This window comes from Hylobates moloch, unplaced genomic scaffold, assembly GCF_009828535.3.
Source record: "Hylobates moloch isolate HMO894 unplaced genomic scaffold, HMol_V3 SCAFFOLD_19, whole genome shotgun sequence".
Classification (NCBI taxonomy): Eukaryota; Metazoa; Chordata; class Mammalia; order Primates; family Hylobatidae; genus Hylobates; species Hylobates moloch.
This window is the reverse complement of record NW_026652294.1, coordinates 47,376,297-47,391,572: the sequence shown is the minus strand read 5'-3', so window position 1 is coordinate 47,391,572 and position 15,276 is coordinate 47,376,297. Positions and strand designations below refer to the sequence as shown.

Genomic DNA, 15,276 nt, shown 5'->3' with positions numbered 1-15,276 from the left:
CCTAACGAGAAGCACCCACAGGTGTGGAGGGGCAGGCCACCCCTTCAACTATGAAACTTTGAATAAGAAAAAGAGCTGAAAAAAGCAGATCTCCCAATTTCGGTGAAATTGTAGGTAAAACTCCAAGTAGAATACCCCAAATAAATTGTATAAATAATGATAATATATCATAATGTATTTATTATATGCATATATATTAGATACATTTGGAATATATAGGTATTAAGTATTCTAAATTTCTATCACCTATCTATCTATCTCCATCTGTCTATCTATAGTCACCCCAAAGGCTAAAAGAAAGTTTTCCACACTCAAGAGTGAAGTGGGGCTGGGCTCAGTGGCTCACACCTGTAATCCCAACACTTTGGGAGGCTGAGGCAGGAGGATTGCTTGAGGCCAGAAGTTCAAGACCAAGACCAGCCTGGGCAACATAATGAGACCCTGTCTCTACAAAAAAATATAAAAATTAGCCAGCTATGGTGGTGCACACCTGTAGTCCCAGCTACTTGGGAGGCTGAGTTGGGAGGATTGCTGAGGACAGGTGGTGGAGGCTGTAGTAAACCATGATTGCTCCACTGCACTCCAGCCTGGGTAACAAACCGAGACCCTGTCTCAAAAAAAAAAAAAAAAAAAAAAAAAGGGAATGAAATGGAACAAATTATACATCCTTTGCAGGCCAAGAAAGAGCTAGAAGAATAACATTGTGGAGGGTCTGGTTTCTCTGAAGGAGCTGTTGAAATCTGCTCTATGATCAGAAGGGGACATGATTGTAGGTGGAGGCTGGAAAAAGGCTCTTTGAGCAACTGTTTAGATTTTAGGTTAAACTATTTTGCACAGCTTGAAAAATAGTATGATCTCAAAAAAATCTATTTATCCAACATCTATCTATCTATCTAATCGATCTGAAATGAAATTAGTTGCCCCCTTCAACTCCTGCTTTGTAAACTAGCACTGACTGAGAGCTTACTTGTTGAACTGGGTATTCAAATCACCTTTAAAGCACCTCTAGGAGTTAGATACTAGTTTCATCCTCATTTTGCTGAGTTGGAAAGTGAGGCACAGAGCAGTTAAGCAACTTGCTGGAGGTCACACAGCTATTAGGTGTCAGAGCTGGATTGAAATTCAAATCTGATTCCAGAGCCAATGCTATTTGCCACTAAGCTCTACTGCCTCCCTGTGGCGGTTTTCCAGTCAGGAGGGAGTCTTCAGCAGCTTTCACAAATACTATACCTCCCTCGCCCACAACACATGGAACTCAGTCTCCCCCTGTTGCTTTTCAGAGCAAACTCTATGCTCTGTGTTCATATTTTTGACATGCATAAAATCTTGGCCCACCATGAGAAAAAAAATATTTTGTTGATGTGTGTGTTTGTTTTAACCAATAACTTCCACTTTCTGTCTTTCTAAACCATTAGAAGGAAAAACATTTGTTCTCCCCCTTCCTATGTTTTTGTTTGTTTGTTTTTTTGTTGTTGAGACGGAGTTTCACTCTTGTTGCCCAGGCTGGAGTGCAACGGCACGATCTCGGCTCATCGCAACCTCTGCCTCCCGGGTTCAAGCAATTCTCCTGCCTCAGCCTCCCGAGTAGCTGGGACTACAGGCATGCGCCACCACACCTGGCTGATTTTGTAGTTTTAGTAGAGAGGGGCTCCTCCATGCTGGTCAGGCTGGTCTCGAGCTCCCGACCTCAGGTGATCTGCTCACCTCGGCCTCCCAAAGTGCTGGAATTACAGGCGTGAGCCACCACGCCTGGCCCTCACCCTTCCTATGTAAAACCAAAAGCATTCACTCACTGTCCATCCACAGCACAGGTTGGAAGCCACTTAGGAGCCCTGGGGGTTGAATCTAGTGAAGAGAATCTGACGATGCTTGGTGCACTCTGGGGTGAATTCATTTTGACACCTAGCTCTGAAGTTTTAGAAATATCGTTGTTCTTCATATTGGTGTTTTAGATAGAGGAGGCACATTAGTTTTCTTTTTCTTTTTTTTTGAGGTAGAGTCTCACTGTATCACCCAGGCTGGAGTCCAGTGGTGCAATCTCAGCTCACCGCAGCCTTGACCTCCCTGGTTCAAGTGATCTTCCCACCTTAGCCTCCCAAGTAGCTGGGACTACAGGTGCACACCACTACGTGCCTGGCTAATTTTTGTAGAGACGGGGTTTTGTCATGTTGCCCAGGCTGGTCTTGAACTCCTAGACTCAAGCAATCCTCCTGCCGTGGCCTCCCAAAGTGCTGGGATTACAGGACTGAGCCACCGCACCCGGCCAAAATGTTCCATGTCTTTATCTGGATGGTGGTTACCTGGGTGTCCATGTAGGTAAAAATGCATTGAGTGGCTGGGCACAGTGGCTCACTCCTGTAATCCCAGCACTTTGGGAGGCTGAGGCAGGAGGGCCACTTGAGTCCAGGAGTTTGAGACCAGCGTGAGTAATATGACCAAACCCCGTCTCTACTAAAAATACAAAAATTAGCTGGGCATTGTGACTTGGGCCTGTAATCTCAGATACTCAGGAGGCTGAGGCACAATAATCACTTGAAGCTGGGCGGCAGAGGTTGCAGTGAGCCAAGACTGCACCACTGAACTCCAGCCTGGATGACAGAGTGAGACCCTGTCTAAAAAAAAAAAAAACCAAAAAAAAAAAACCAAAAGCATTGAGCGGCACACTTCAGATTAGAGCACTTCACACTCATTACTGAATACAAATTGCAACTTAAGGCCAGGTGCAGTGGCTCACGCCTGTAATCTCAACACTTTAGGAAGCTGAGGTGGGCAGATCACCTGAGGTCAGGAGTTCGAGACCAGACTGGCCAACATGGCAAAACCCCGTCTCTACTAAAAATGCAAAAATTAGCCAGGCATGGTGGCAGGCGCCTGTACTCCCAGCTACTTGGGAGGCTGAGGCAGGAGAATCCCTTGAACCTGGGAGGTGGAGGTTGCAGTGCGTTGGTATCATGCCACTGCACTCCAACGTGGGTGAGAGAGTGAGACTCATCTCAAAAGAAAATTAAATAAGTTGTACCTTAATAAAATAAAGACAATAGAAAGGGAGGAATCTAGGAGAATTAAGTTATTTTAAGGGTGAACAAAGTTCATAAAACACACACACACACACACACACCCTGTTTGTTGTGAGGATTGGTGTGGGACAACAGAGGAAGAGAAGGCAGGGAGACCAGAGTTGAAGGCTGTTGCATGTTGTCCACATTTTAATCTCTTAGGCAGAAAAGGGCAAAGACATGCCCTTTTCATTGTCACCAGCTTTACTTTTACCGTTTAAAAGTAAATTGTTGGCTGGGTGCGGGGGCTCACGCCTGTAATCCCAGCACTTTGGGAGGCTGAGGCGGGTTCATCACCTGAGGTTAGGAGTTCAAGACCAGCCTGGCCAACATGGTGAAACCCCATCTCTACTAAAAATACAAAGATCAGCCAGGCCTGGTGGCTCACACCTTTCAGCTACTCAGGAGGCTGAGGCACAAGAGAATCACTTGAACCTGGGAGGCAGAGGTTGCAATGAGCTGAGATTGCACCACTGCACTCCAGCCTGGGCAACAGAGGGAGACTTTGTCTCAACAACTACAAAAAGTAAATTGGATCGGAGTATAATCCCAACACTTTGGGAGGCCAAGACTGGAGGATTGCTTGAGGAGTCTTCCTGGCTGAAGTGAAAGTTTCCCAGGCTTTCTCATGAGAGAGTGTCTTTTAAATTTACAAAAAGAAAGGCTGAAATTAAATTCCCTGGTATCTTTCCATTGGCTGAATTTCCCTGTAGCTGCCTCTTACTGAAGCCTGGGGTCTCCCTGGCAGCTGGGCCCAGAGGAGGCAGGAAGTAAATAGCTGTTCTCTGAATGGGCTCTTCAGAGAAACGGGAATGCCTCACTGTATTCACTGCGAGAAACACAGGACCTCAAAGCTCTGGGGCCCAACTGGGAACTACACAAGTGGTTTCTTTTCCAGAAAGCCCACTCATAAGATGCAGAGGCGTCCAATTTCCCAGGAACATATGGCACAGTGAGAGGCGTGTCTTCATCACCCAGAAGCTCAGGACAATGTCATCACTCACAGAGGCATCGATGGGAGGGCTGAGCTCAGGAACCCAAGAGAGGCTTAGGGTGCTGCCATGAGCTTAGATCCTAGACTTGAGTGGGCTGAAAGGTCACAAGGCTAAGATTTAGGGCTAACACAGAGGAGACAAGCCAACGCTGAGTCACTTTGAAGCTTGAAATCAGGATTTTTAACCCCCACGCTACTGACATCTTAGACCAGAAAATTATTGTGGGGACTGTTCTGTGCATTATGGGGTGTTTAGCAGCATCCCTGGTTGTTATCCACTAGATGACAGTAGCATCCCCCTCCGCCAGAAGTGACAACCAAAAATGTCTCCAGGCTGGGCGCAGTGGCTTATGCCTGTAATCCCAGCACTTTGGGAGGCCGAGGTGGGTGGACCACCTAAGGTCAGGAGTTCAAGACCAGCCTGGCCAACATGGAGAAAACCCATCTCTACTAAAAATACAAAAATTAGCTAGACGTGGTAGCAGTCGCCTGTAATCCCAGCTACTCAGGAGGCTGAGGCAGGAGAATTGCTTGAACCCACGAGGTGGAGATTGCAGTGAGCTGAGACCATGCATTGCACTCCAGCCTGGGCAACAAGCGCGAAACTCCGTCTCAAAAAAAAAAAAAGTCTCCAGATTTTTGTCAAATGTCATCTTGGGGGGGCAATATCTCCCTCGATTGAGAACCACTGCTTCAGATAAAAGCAAAATCTTAGGCTGGGCACAGTGGCCCATGCCTGTAATCCTAGCGCTTTGGGAGGCTGAGGCGGGTGGATCATTTGAGGTCAGGAGTTCGAGACCAGCCAGACCAACATGGTGAAACCCTGACTCTACTAAAAATACAAAATTAGCTGGGTGTGGTGGCACACGCCTGTAATCCCAGCAACTTGGGAGGCTGAGACAGGAGAATCACTTGAACCTGGGAGGTGGAGGTTGCAGTGAGCCGAGATCACGCCATTGCACCCAGCCTGGGCAACAAAAGTGAAACTCCATCTCAAAAAAAAAAAAAAAAGCAAAATCTTAGATTTGTCCATTTTTGGGCCATTGCCTGAAATCTTGGACAAAGGCCTAACTGACCCAGTTAAAATACTGAGTTAAAATCTGAACCCCGCTGTTAGGCTAAAGCAAACCAAGGAGGCAATGAATTACGTGTTGCCTAACTTGTTTCTCCCTTGCAGTTTTCAATTGTGCTAGGCAGCCAGCTTCCCTTCCTCTCCACTGTTTGAATTGTTGCTGTGCCGGGCAAAAACTGTGGCTGGTCCACCTCAGAGCTGGCCTCATTTCAATAACAGCCGGGAGGACTGGCATGGGGCTTTCCAAGCTTAATTAGCTCATATTTGTAAAGTTCCTTAAGAAGCTCAAGCCAGCATGCTATGGGAAGTCCAAGTTACTAGGATTCTCGCCACACTTAAAAAAAGAACATTCCCACATAGAAAGGCTGGTAGAGGCAGAAAAGAGCACCTCGGAGCGTGTGTGTGAATAGCGAAGGGTCCTCGTGAACCACATTTGAGACCGTAAAGAAAGAGAGTAATGCATTCCAACTTTCAGGCCCTCCTCCTATTCTCTAGAGCAGGAAATTATTTAAAGTATTTCCTGAACAGCTGAAGTATGTTAGAAACCTGCTAGCATCCTCCACAGTATCTCCAGGAAATGGACACCAAAGAATTTCTTTGCAGCGAGAAACTATTTGAGCTCTACTGGCCATTTCTACCTGAACAGGTTGGATACTCTCAGCCTGGGACCTGGAGAATACAATCTTCTTAGATCATTTTTATGTCAAACTTAGCATCCTACAGCAAGAACACACACTGGAAGAGAATTCCTCTTGTGTATGTACATACATATGAAGAATTCTCTTCTAGTATATATATATATATATATATATATATATATATATGAGAGAGAGAGAATGTGTATATATACATATATTAGTATACATCAAGAGAGACGGAGACAGAAAGAATGAAGAACTTTCTTTGTTAGGTAATTTAGCAATGTCAGTAATAGCTTGCTAGTTAGTTATTCCCGCTCAATCTTCGGGTGGGGCAAGAATGAGGTCAGCCTCTTCTGTTTTAGGCAGAATTCTAGAACATGCAACAAAAGGAAACTGCTTGGCCCCATCCCACCTCCAGAGATTTGTTCTCTCCAAGGCCTGCCTATAAATCTCCCAGGGTGGGGTTCCAGAAGCATGGTGCCCCGGCAAGCCAAGTTTGAACCTCCCAAGCAAATCAGCATTGGAATGTTGGTGGGGTCACAGGATCAAGAGCCATCTGGGAGCCAGCTGTGACTTGGGCTGATTCCCATGATTTCCTATGAGAAGGGCAACTATGATCACTGCAGCAGAAATACCAAAGAAAAATGGCAATTGTTACCTCCGGAGCAAAGAACAAGGCCTAGAGCAGAGCCAGTTCCTAAAGAGAATGACAGATCTGATTACGCTGGTGAAGGCCAGGCAAGTTCTGTGCTTCCTAACTACAGTTAGAAGCCTTTCCTCCTGCGGCGGCGGAGCTCGGATCCAGAGCTTGGGAAGTGTGGGACTTGCCTCTCTGAGACCTGGCTGTCAGCAGGAGGATGAGGAGCCAAACACATCCCATTGTTACCACCCACCCTCTGGGGCTTGCAGGGAAACTGAACTCCTGGCCAAACGAGAAATATAAACCCTTGCCATCTTCTCTTTCTGGGGACAAAGGCACCACAGATTTTTAGTGTGTTTCATTACGCTTTTGGAAGGAATGTCAACCAAATGCCATCTTTTAGGGACAGTGGCAAAAACGCCTGTTCAACTGGAGTTCTTTAGTCAAATGGCAGTTATATTCATTGATCTGAGGTCTTAAACTACTTAGGCTCAGGGAGTGACATTAAAAAAAAATAATAGCGGCTGGACGCAGTGGCTCATGCCTGTAATCCCAGCACTTTGGGAGGCCACAGTGGGCGGATCACAAGGTCAGGAGTTCGAGACCAACATGGTGAAACCGTATCTCTAAAAATACAAAAATTAGCTGGACTCAGTGGTGCATGCCTGCTACTCAGGAGGCTGAGGCAGAAGAATCACTTGAACCTGGGAGGTGGAGGTTCCAATGAGCTGAGACTGCGCCATTGCACTCCAGCCTGGGCAACAAGAGCAAGACTCCGTCAAAAGAAAAAAGAAAAAACAAAAAACAAAAAAGCACATTTACAAAGGTGTAGAAAATAGGCTGGGCGCGGTGGCTCACATCTGTAATCCCAGCACTTTGGGAGGCCGAAGTAGGTGGATCACCTGAGGTCAGGAGTTCGAGACCAGCCTGGCCAACGTGGTGAAACTCCATCTTTACTAAAAATACAAAAATTAGCTGGGCATGGTGGCAGGCACCTGTAATCCTAGCTACTTGGGAGGCTGAGGTGGGAGAATTGCTTGAACCTGGGAGATGGAGGTTGCAGTGAGCCAAGATTTCGCCACTGCACTCCAGCCTGGGCGACAGAGTGAGACTTTGTCTCAAAAGAAACAAAAAAAGAAAAACAAAACAAAAAAAAAAAAAGAAAAGAAATGGAAAGGAAAGGAACTACACCTGAAACTTGTAATATTTTGAAGGTAGCTCTACCTTTGAGAGCCTAATTGTCCCCAGGCTATTATCCCCTTTCTTTGAAAAGCACCCACATGTATTTAACAGTAAACTGTGCATACAGTTTCAGAGGTTCAGGAGCCCCATAACCTATCTTGGATCTCAGGTAACACAGGTTAAGAATTCTTATTCATGCCAAAATATAAAATCCAATGGTAGAATTTTAGGTTATTATTTTAATTGTTTTAGGTTATTATTTTAATCTTTGTGGTATTCTGTTTTTCAAATTTTCTAAAATAAGTATTATTTCTGTAACTAGGAAAATACATTTTAAAGAATTACCAGGAAGAAAAGAAAGAGAAAAGGAAGAAAGAAAGAGAAAGGAAGGAAAGAGAGAGGAAGGGAGGGAGGGAGGGAGGAGAGAGAGAGAGGGAGAGAAAAAGAGAGAAAGAAGGAAGGAAAGGAAGGAAGGAAGGAAGAAAGAAAGAATGAAAGAAAGAAAGAAAGAAAGAGAGAGAGAAAGAAAGAAAGGAAGGAAGAAAAAGGAAGGAAAATGAGTTACCTTTGTGTTCCCTAAGTTAATCTTTGCTGAGTGGTTGAGACGTTGGTTGAAAGAATGGGCAAGAACAGAGTAGGGTGACAGTCATTGGTCACCTACAACTTTAGTCTAAACCAAAGGGTTGAAAAAGACCATCTTGGCTGGGCGCAGTGGCTCATGCCTGTAATCCCAGCACTTTGGGAGGCCCAGGTGGGTGGATCACTTGAGGTCAGGAGTTTGAGACCAGCCTGACCAACATAGAGAAACCCGGTCTCTACTAAAAATGCAAAATTAGCCGGGTGTGGTGGCGCATGCCTGTAATCCTGGCTACTCGGGAGGCTGAGGCCGGAGAATCTCCTGAACAGGAGGTGGAGGTTGCAATGAGCCGAGATCATGCCATTGCACCCCAGCCTGGGCAACAAGAGTGGAACTCTGTCTCAAAAAAAAAAAAAAAGAAAGAAAAAGACCACCTCATTTATACACAGTTTTCTACATTTCTCCTATATTTCAATAGTTTTGCTTTTAAAATATGTATTTTTTTTTTGCAGCCACAATCAGGAGATGCCTTCTGGGTATCATACCTTGACCGTTAATTTTAATTTTGAATTGATTCGAAGTTTTGTTACTCATCCAATCTTTCCTCATATTCCCTTGTTTTTATGGATAAGCTTCCAATATTTCTGCCTAAACTTGGTCAAGTTGTAAACATGAGTTTCTTCATAGTAGAAAATATGGCTTTGTGGTTGTTGTCTCAACAGTCAAGTGTTTGCTCATTTAAGAAACTTCATTAACACTAGTATTAGGAGCCTACCAGGTATTGATACTGACAAGCTTCCATCACCAAGTTGGACATGGGTGGTTCAGCCCTGTTCTCATGGCCAATGAGAAGTTAGGTGAGGAGGTGCTCCAATTATTCTGTCCAATAGAATTAAGAGAAAGGGAACCAGTGGGCACAGGAAGACAGCTGGACCTCTCACTGGGATACTGCAAAGGCTAACAGCCAGTCTAAGAACTTAGTCACAGTGGGCCCTCCTTGAGCCAGTTCCACTGTTCAGAGAGCTATGCCAAGCCCCTAAAAGACCTAAAGGCTGACAAAACATCTGACTTTTCGGTAGAATCCTATCATTAGGTACAAAAACAATCCAGAATGGTCATCTTATGTTGTTGTGTATCTGATTGATAAGGGGAAAAAAAGAGAAGAGTAATAATAAACTTAGCTTAGAAGGTAAAATATATCAAAACAAGGGTCTATGTAAGAACAAACAGAAATCTTTGGTGTTAAAAGGCTGGAGGCAGCCGGGTGCAGTGGCTCATTCCTGTAATCCCAGCACTTTGGGAAGCTGAGGCAGGAAGATAGCTTGAGGCCAGGAATTTGAGACCAGCCTGGGCAACACAGCAAGACTTTGTTTCTTCAGTTACTGCAGCTATTCCCAACAACAAAAAGTTTGGAATAGCCGTAATACTTATCTGGGATGTTTCTATTATGTAGGAATTAGTATCTATACTTTCCTTATGCCAGGCACTTAGCTGCCCCACCAAAAGTTCTTTCACTGACATAATAAAGAGGCAGGATTTGAATTCAGACAGATCTGGCTCTTAAATACTAGTCCATTTCACTGCATCATGCTACCTCCCACAACTAGGATGGGAAAAGACATTTACGATTGTGAAAAGCCTGGAATGCACGAACTGATCAGTTTAAGAGGGTTCGATGCATATACCTCCTACACAGTGTTATGAAACTGTCCCAAATATTTAGGAGGAACTGAGCGTTTACAGACACTAGAATTAGCTTTCAAACTATGCCAACATGTCATTTAACATGCAAGTGCTCAAAATTAAATTGCACTTCTGCCCTCAGAAAACCCTAGTTGATAGCTTTGGTGTTTCTTATCATTTTTATTAGCTGGGGTTATGAAACTTAAATGGGTGATGTTGCTAAAACACTTTTCTCTAACACTTTCCCATAGGGAGTTAGAGGGAGGCTGCATGATTTGGCTGGGTTTTGTTCATCACAAATTAGGTCAACAGCCCAATCCCAAAAGAAAGCACCATTAGTGAAATGACATGTTTCAAGGGCTTTCCAGAATCAGTCCACCGGGTTTTGGCAAGCTCCAGCAAGGGTGGAGAGGGGTAAGGGGCAGCCAGGCCTTAATGGCCTTCTGAACTTGGGTCCTGTATCTGACAAGGTTTCCAATGGCTCGTATGAACAAAACTGACTTTGCTCTTACTGCTGTTATGCAATTAAAGAGGCCAAATGCTGAAATAAAAATCTTACTTAACAATGAAGATTTACAGTAACAAAAAAATTATCCCGAGTTTTTTCTTCAAAAAAGTTATCCCGAGTTTTTTCTTCAGTGATGAGCAGCCACAGAAAGATTGAGGATGAGAGGGAAAAAAATCAACATTAGGAAACAGAATGTTGATTTCCTTTGTCCTAAAAATAATCAAGTAGCTTGATTACTTTTAGCCAAAATGCAATATAGCAACGAAAGACTCAATACTTTGTGAAATGTTTAACACTGATGTCCAATCTTTTAATGTTACCCTTTTAAGATTAATTCAACAAGCAAAATAAGTGTTAGCAGTTTTTACTTTGATAATTGCCAAATGATATTAGGAATATTACCTTTCCTCCCTTGCTTACAACAAAAACAAATACAAAAATGAAAGTTATAGGTAAAGATATATAATTTATCAAAGTTTTTTTTGTTTTTTTGAGACGGAGTCTTGCTCTCGTCACCCAGGCTGGAGTGCAGTGGCGCAATCTCGGCTCACTGCAACATCCAACTCCCGCCACCAAGCCCAGTTAATTTTTTGTATTTTTAGTAGAGACAGGGTTTTGCCATGTTGGGCAGGCTGGTGTTGAACTCCTGACCTCAGATGATCCGCCTGCCTCGGCCTCCCAAAGTGCTGAGATTACAAGCGTGAGCCACCATGCCTGGCCTATCAAAGACTTTTTTTTTTCTTTTTTTTTTTTTTTTCCTATTTTTGTTTAATTTATTTAAGACCACCTCCCTACCATTTCCAGAGAAAAAATACAAAACAAGAAACAGACTTGGTTTCAAATACATAAACAGGTGCTGGAGTTTAAAGCATTACTGATAACATTGTTACGGAAGAATGGCAGTTTACTCCAGGACACTTCAGTGTTCCTGAGGAATCCTCAGGAATCCTCAGTTATTCCTGAGGAATAAACATGATTTCTCTCGTCCTCCCACTGGGACGTTCTCAGGTGAAGTCACTGCTGCTGCTCTTTGACATATTTTCCATGTAGAAGATACGGAGCTTGGAAATCATGCTGACAGTTGGAGTGAGCCATTCCTAATCCCGTGCCAGAACTGAAGGCTAATGGCCACATTCTTCTTTTAAAGAAGGTAAGTGAGAAAACAATTCCTAATCCACAACCAGTACCTATCTTCACCGCCGCATCTGCCAGGCACCAGTCCCACTTCCTGCAGAGCTCCGATTCCAACATGTTCCCCACCCGCACCTCTAGCTTTCCTCTCCGCCGGCCCCTGCACTCTAACAATACCAAAGTCTTTTTTTTTTTTTTTTATTATACTTTAGGTTTTAGGGTACCTGTGCACAATGTGCAGGTTTGTTACATATGTATCCATGTGCCATGTTGATTTCCTGCACCCATTAGCTCGTCATTTAGCACAATACCAAAGTCTTAAATGACATTTCAAACTGCTAGATGGCCGGGCACGGTGGCTCATACCTGTAATCCCAGCACTTTGGGAGGCCAAGCCAGGTGGATCACTTGAGGTCAGGAGTTCGAGATCAGCCTGGCCAATATGGCTAAACCCCATCTCTGATAAAAATACAAAAATTTAGGCTGGTGTGGTGGCGGGCACTTGTAATCCCTGTTACTCGGAAGGCTGAGGCAGGAGAATCACTTAACCCAGGAGGTGGAGGTTGCAGTGAGCTGAGATTGCACCACTGCACTCCAGCCTGGGAGACAGAGTGAGATTCCGTCTCAAAAAAAAAAAAAATTAGCCAAGTGTGGTGGCGGGAGCCTGTAGTCCTAGCTACTCGGGAGGCTGAGGCAGGAGAATCTGTTGAGCCTGGGAGGCAGAGGTTGCGGTGAGCCAAGATCGTGCCACTGAACTCCATCCAGCCTGGGCAACAAGAGCGAGACTCTGTCTCCAAAAAAAAAAGAAATTTCAAACTGCTAGGAAACTAAAAATGTTGGTACATTAATAAATCACTAGCAGTTTAGACATTAACACTGCAAGAGGGAGAAGTTGGTGGCTACACAATGTTTTTATCGTGACTTTTACAAATCAAGCTGGTTATGAAGTCATTCTGTCATTCTCAAAGATATTAAGTTACCCACAGATAAATTAAATAAAAATCTCCCAATGCCTCTATGGATCTAACCACTCCAAGGAAACTAGCATGTTAAGCATTTTATCTAAAATATGAAAAAAAACTTTTTTGGAAACCAGCTATCTCCTGTTCATTACCTCACTATTGAGTCATGCCTCCTTTAACAAATCCAGACCTTACACTTTCTATCCTGTCTTTTACACTAGTCCTTCTGAAGCCATTAAAACTCTCCCATGTTAAAGCAAAAATCTGGGATGTCCAGGTTTTCTTCCCCATCACCTTTTCTCAAGCTGAAGACTTTTGGATTCAGTATCCAGGAAGGGACTGGGTAGAGGAAGAGAGGAGCAAGTAAGTAGGAAAGGAAGGGCAGTCTATACTGTTCATGTCTCTTCCCCCTCCCCTTTATGGGAGCCTTTGTACAGGAAAAGCTGAGAAAGTGATCCATGGTTCCAAACAAAATGCTCTATGCTTATGAGGACCACGTGTAACACAGGGGTTTAGTTTTCCATTTTATTTTTTGTTGTTGTTTCTGTGTGTGTGTGTGTGTGTGTGTGTGTGTGTGTTTGAGACAGAGTCTCGCTCTGTTGCCCAGGCTGGAGTGAAATGGCGCGATCTCAGCTCACTGCAACCTCCGCCGCCCAGGTTCAAGTGATTCTTCTGCCTCGGCCTCCCAACTAGCTTACAGGCGCCCACTACCGCATCTGGCTAATTTTTGTTTGTTTGTTTTTTTAAGTAGAGACGGGGTTTCATCGTGTTGGCCAGGCTGGTCTCAAACTCCTGATCCCGAGTGATCTGCCTGCCTCAGCCTCCCAAAGTGCTGGGATCACAGTCGTGAGCTACCACACCCGGCCTAGTGTCCCATTTTAGCAACTTGGCTGTAGGGGGTGCTTCAAATAAGCATTAGCCAGTGCTCTATACCTAAACGAGGTAAGGATTAAACATCGTTCCATGGAAGGATTTTAAAACGCAACTGTTACCTGCAAAAGGCAAAATATATTTATATGCATGTTGATGAAGAAGGGGAAGAAAATCCTCGTGTTTGTAGCCAAGAAGGTAAATGGAGACTTGTTGCAGTATATTACTACTGACTTGAAAAGATGTCTTGGCTGGGCGCGGTGGCTCATGCCTGTAATCCCAGCACTTTGGGAGGCCGAGGCAGTGGATCATGAAGTCAAGAGATCGAGACCATCCTGGCCAACATGGTGAAGCCCCGTCTCTACTAAAAATACAAAAATTAGCTGGGCGTGGTGGCACACACCTGTAATCCCAGCTACTCAGGAGGCTGAGGCAAGAGAATCGCTTGAACCCAGGAGGTGGAGGTTGCAGTGAGCATTTCACTTTTCCTAAGACTTATGTGGTAGTACTATAGTTAACACTTTGTGGTTTCTACTCAGAATCCATTGCCTTTTCCAGTGACAGCACATTCCTTAAGAGTGGTGGCTATCAGCCAGATGCAGTGGCTCACGCTTGTAATTCCAGCACTTTGGGAGGCCAAGGCGGGTGATCACAAGGTCAGGAGTTCAAGATCAGCCTGGCCAAGATGGTGAAACCCCATCTCTACTAAAAATACAAAAATGAGCTGGGTGTGGTGGCAGGCACCTGTAATCCCAGCTACTCGGGAGGCTGAGGCAGAGAATCGCTTAAACCTGGGAGGCAGAGGTTGCAGTGAGCCAAAATCGTGCCACTGCCCTCTAGCCTGGGCGACAGAGCGAGACTCCATCTCAAAAAGAATAGTGGTGATCAACCTATACTGTACAAGAGCCCTTGGGAATTACATTTTTTAAAAAGACACAAGATGGACCCTCATGCCCCTCATCAACTAAACAGAACTGGGTACATTCCCAGGTGAGGCCCATGTGCAGCCATGATTTACCTTGGAATCCCATTCAGCCTTGAAGTTTGGGAGGAATGAATTCCACTTGTAGCTCCAGGAGACATTTATGATTAAATTTAAGGTGTTTAGCCCAACTCTCTGGCCAAGGAGACTTAAGGAGACACTGGCTGAGGGTTTCTGGAAAATTTTATTCATTCTTCTGTAAAAACTGCAGCCAGGACTACCTCTGGTTAATCCCATCAGTTTGGATGGGTTACCTTTCACTAGCAACATTAAAGACCCCAAATTAGAAAGCAACACATAGGCATGGTGAAGTAAAGAAAAGGGTGGACTTTAATGTTTGTTTATGGGATGCTGCAAGATATGAAATTCCCCATAGAAATAAGAAACCTAGTCAGAGGACAAGCTTCATACAGTATGTACAGTTGGAACTGTTCAAGTATAGTTTCAGTGTAAAAAGTGCTACAATAATTTAAGAAAGAGTTCTTAGTAGAGAAAACAATAAGACAAAATACCAAACATAGTACACAACAAATTTATGCCTCAGCCACATGATCTAAAAGTTAAAGGTCCCAGGAGCCCCATCCTGAACTTGGAAGGTGTAGCCTTCAGAGGTAGTTTCTGGCACAACATTTTGATCTTCCTCTTCCTGGAAATACATTAAAAAATCAATATAAAAATAATAAGTATTCCAAGCAGCAGTGTACCTAGAAGTCTGTATTTAATCTCTAGGTCTTGATCTGCACATTATACCTTTAATCCTAGTATTTGACTTAGGGGAGGGAGGGTCTCTGAAACTTTGCCAATTCATGAGTGCCTGGGGAGTTGTGGGGACCGGGGATAAGGAATGCTACTACAGTAACAGAAAAAGGCCGAGACTCCTTTCTTCCCCAACTGTCACTTTTCAATAGGAAAAGACTGTATTAGGCCCAGAGCATGGTGGTGGGTTTGGCCTACTTCTCTATCACCTCCTACAATGAC

General features: G+C 44.3%; 1 protein-coding gene across 1 annotated transcript; it reads right to left on the bottom strand.

Moving 5' to 3' along the window:
• Positions 1–11,367: 11,367 nt before the first annotated feature.
• Positions 11,368–11,610, bottom strand: LOC116459058 (MICOS complex subunit MIC10-like). The gene has a single exon (XM_032753921.2). It carries the CDS (start codon positions 11,602–11,604, stop codon positions 11,368–11,370), a length of 237 nt encoding a protein of 78 aa, XP_032609812.1. The 5' UTR covers positions 11,605–11,610.
• Between the last annotated feature and the right edge of the window lie 3,666 nt (positions 11,611–15,276).

What these genes read in the sequence shown, in the direction of transcription:
- LOC116459058 (XM_032753921.2), bottom strand. Translation starts at nt 11,604, where the DNA reads ATGTTGGAATCGGAGCTCTGCAGGAAGTGGGACTGGTGCCTGGCAGAT.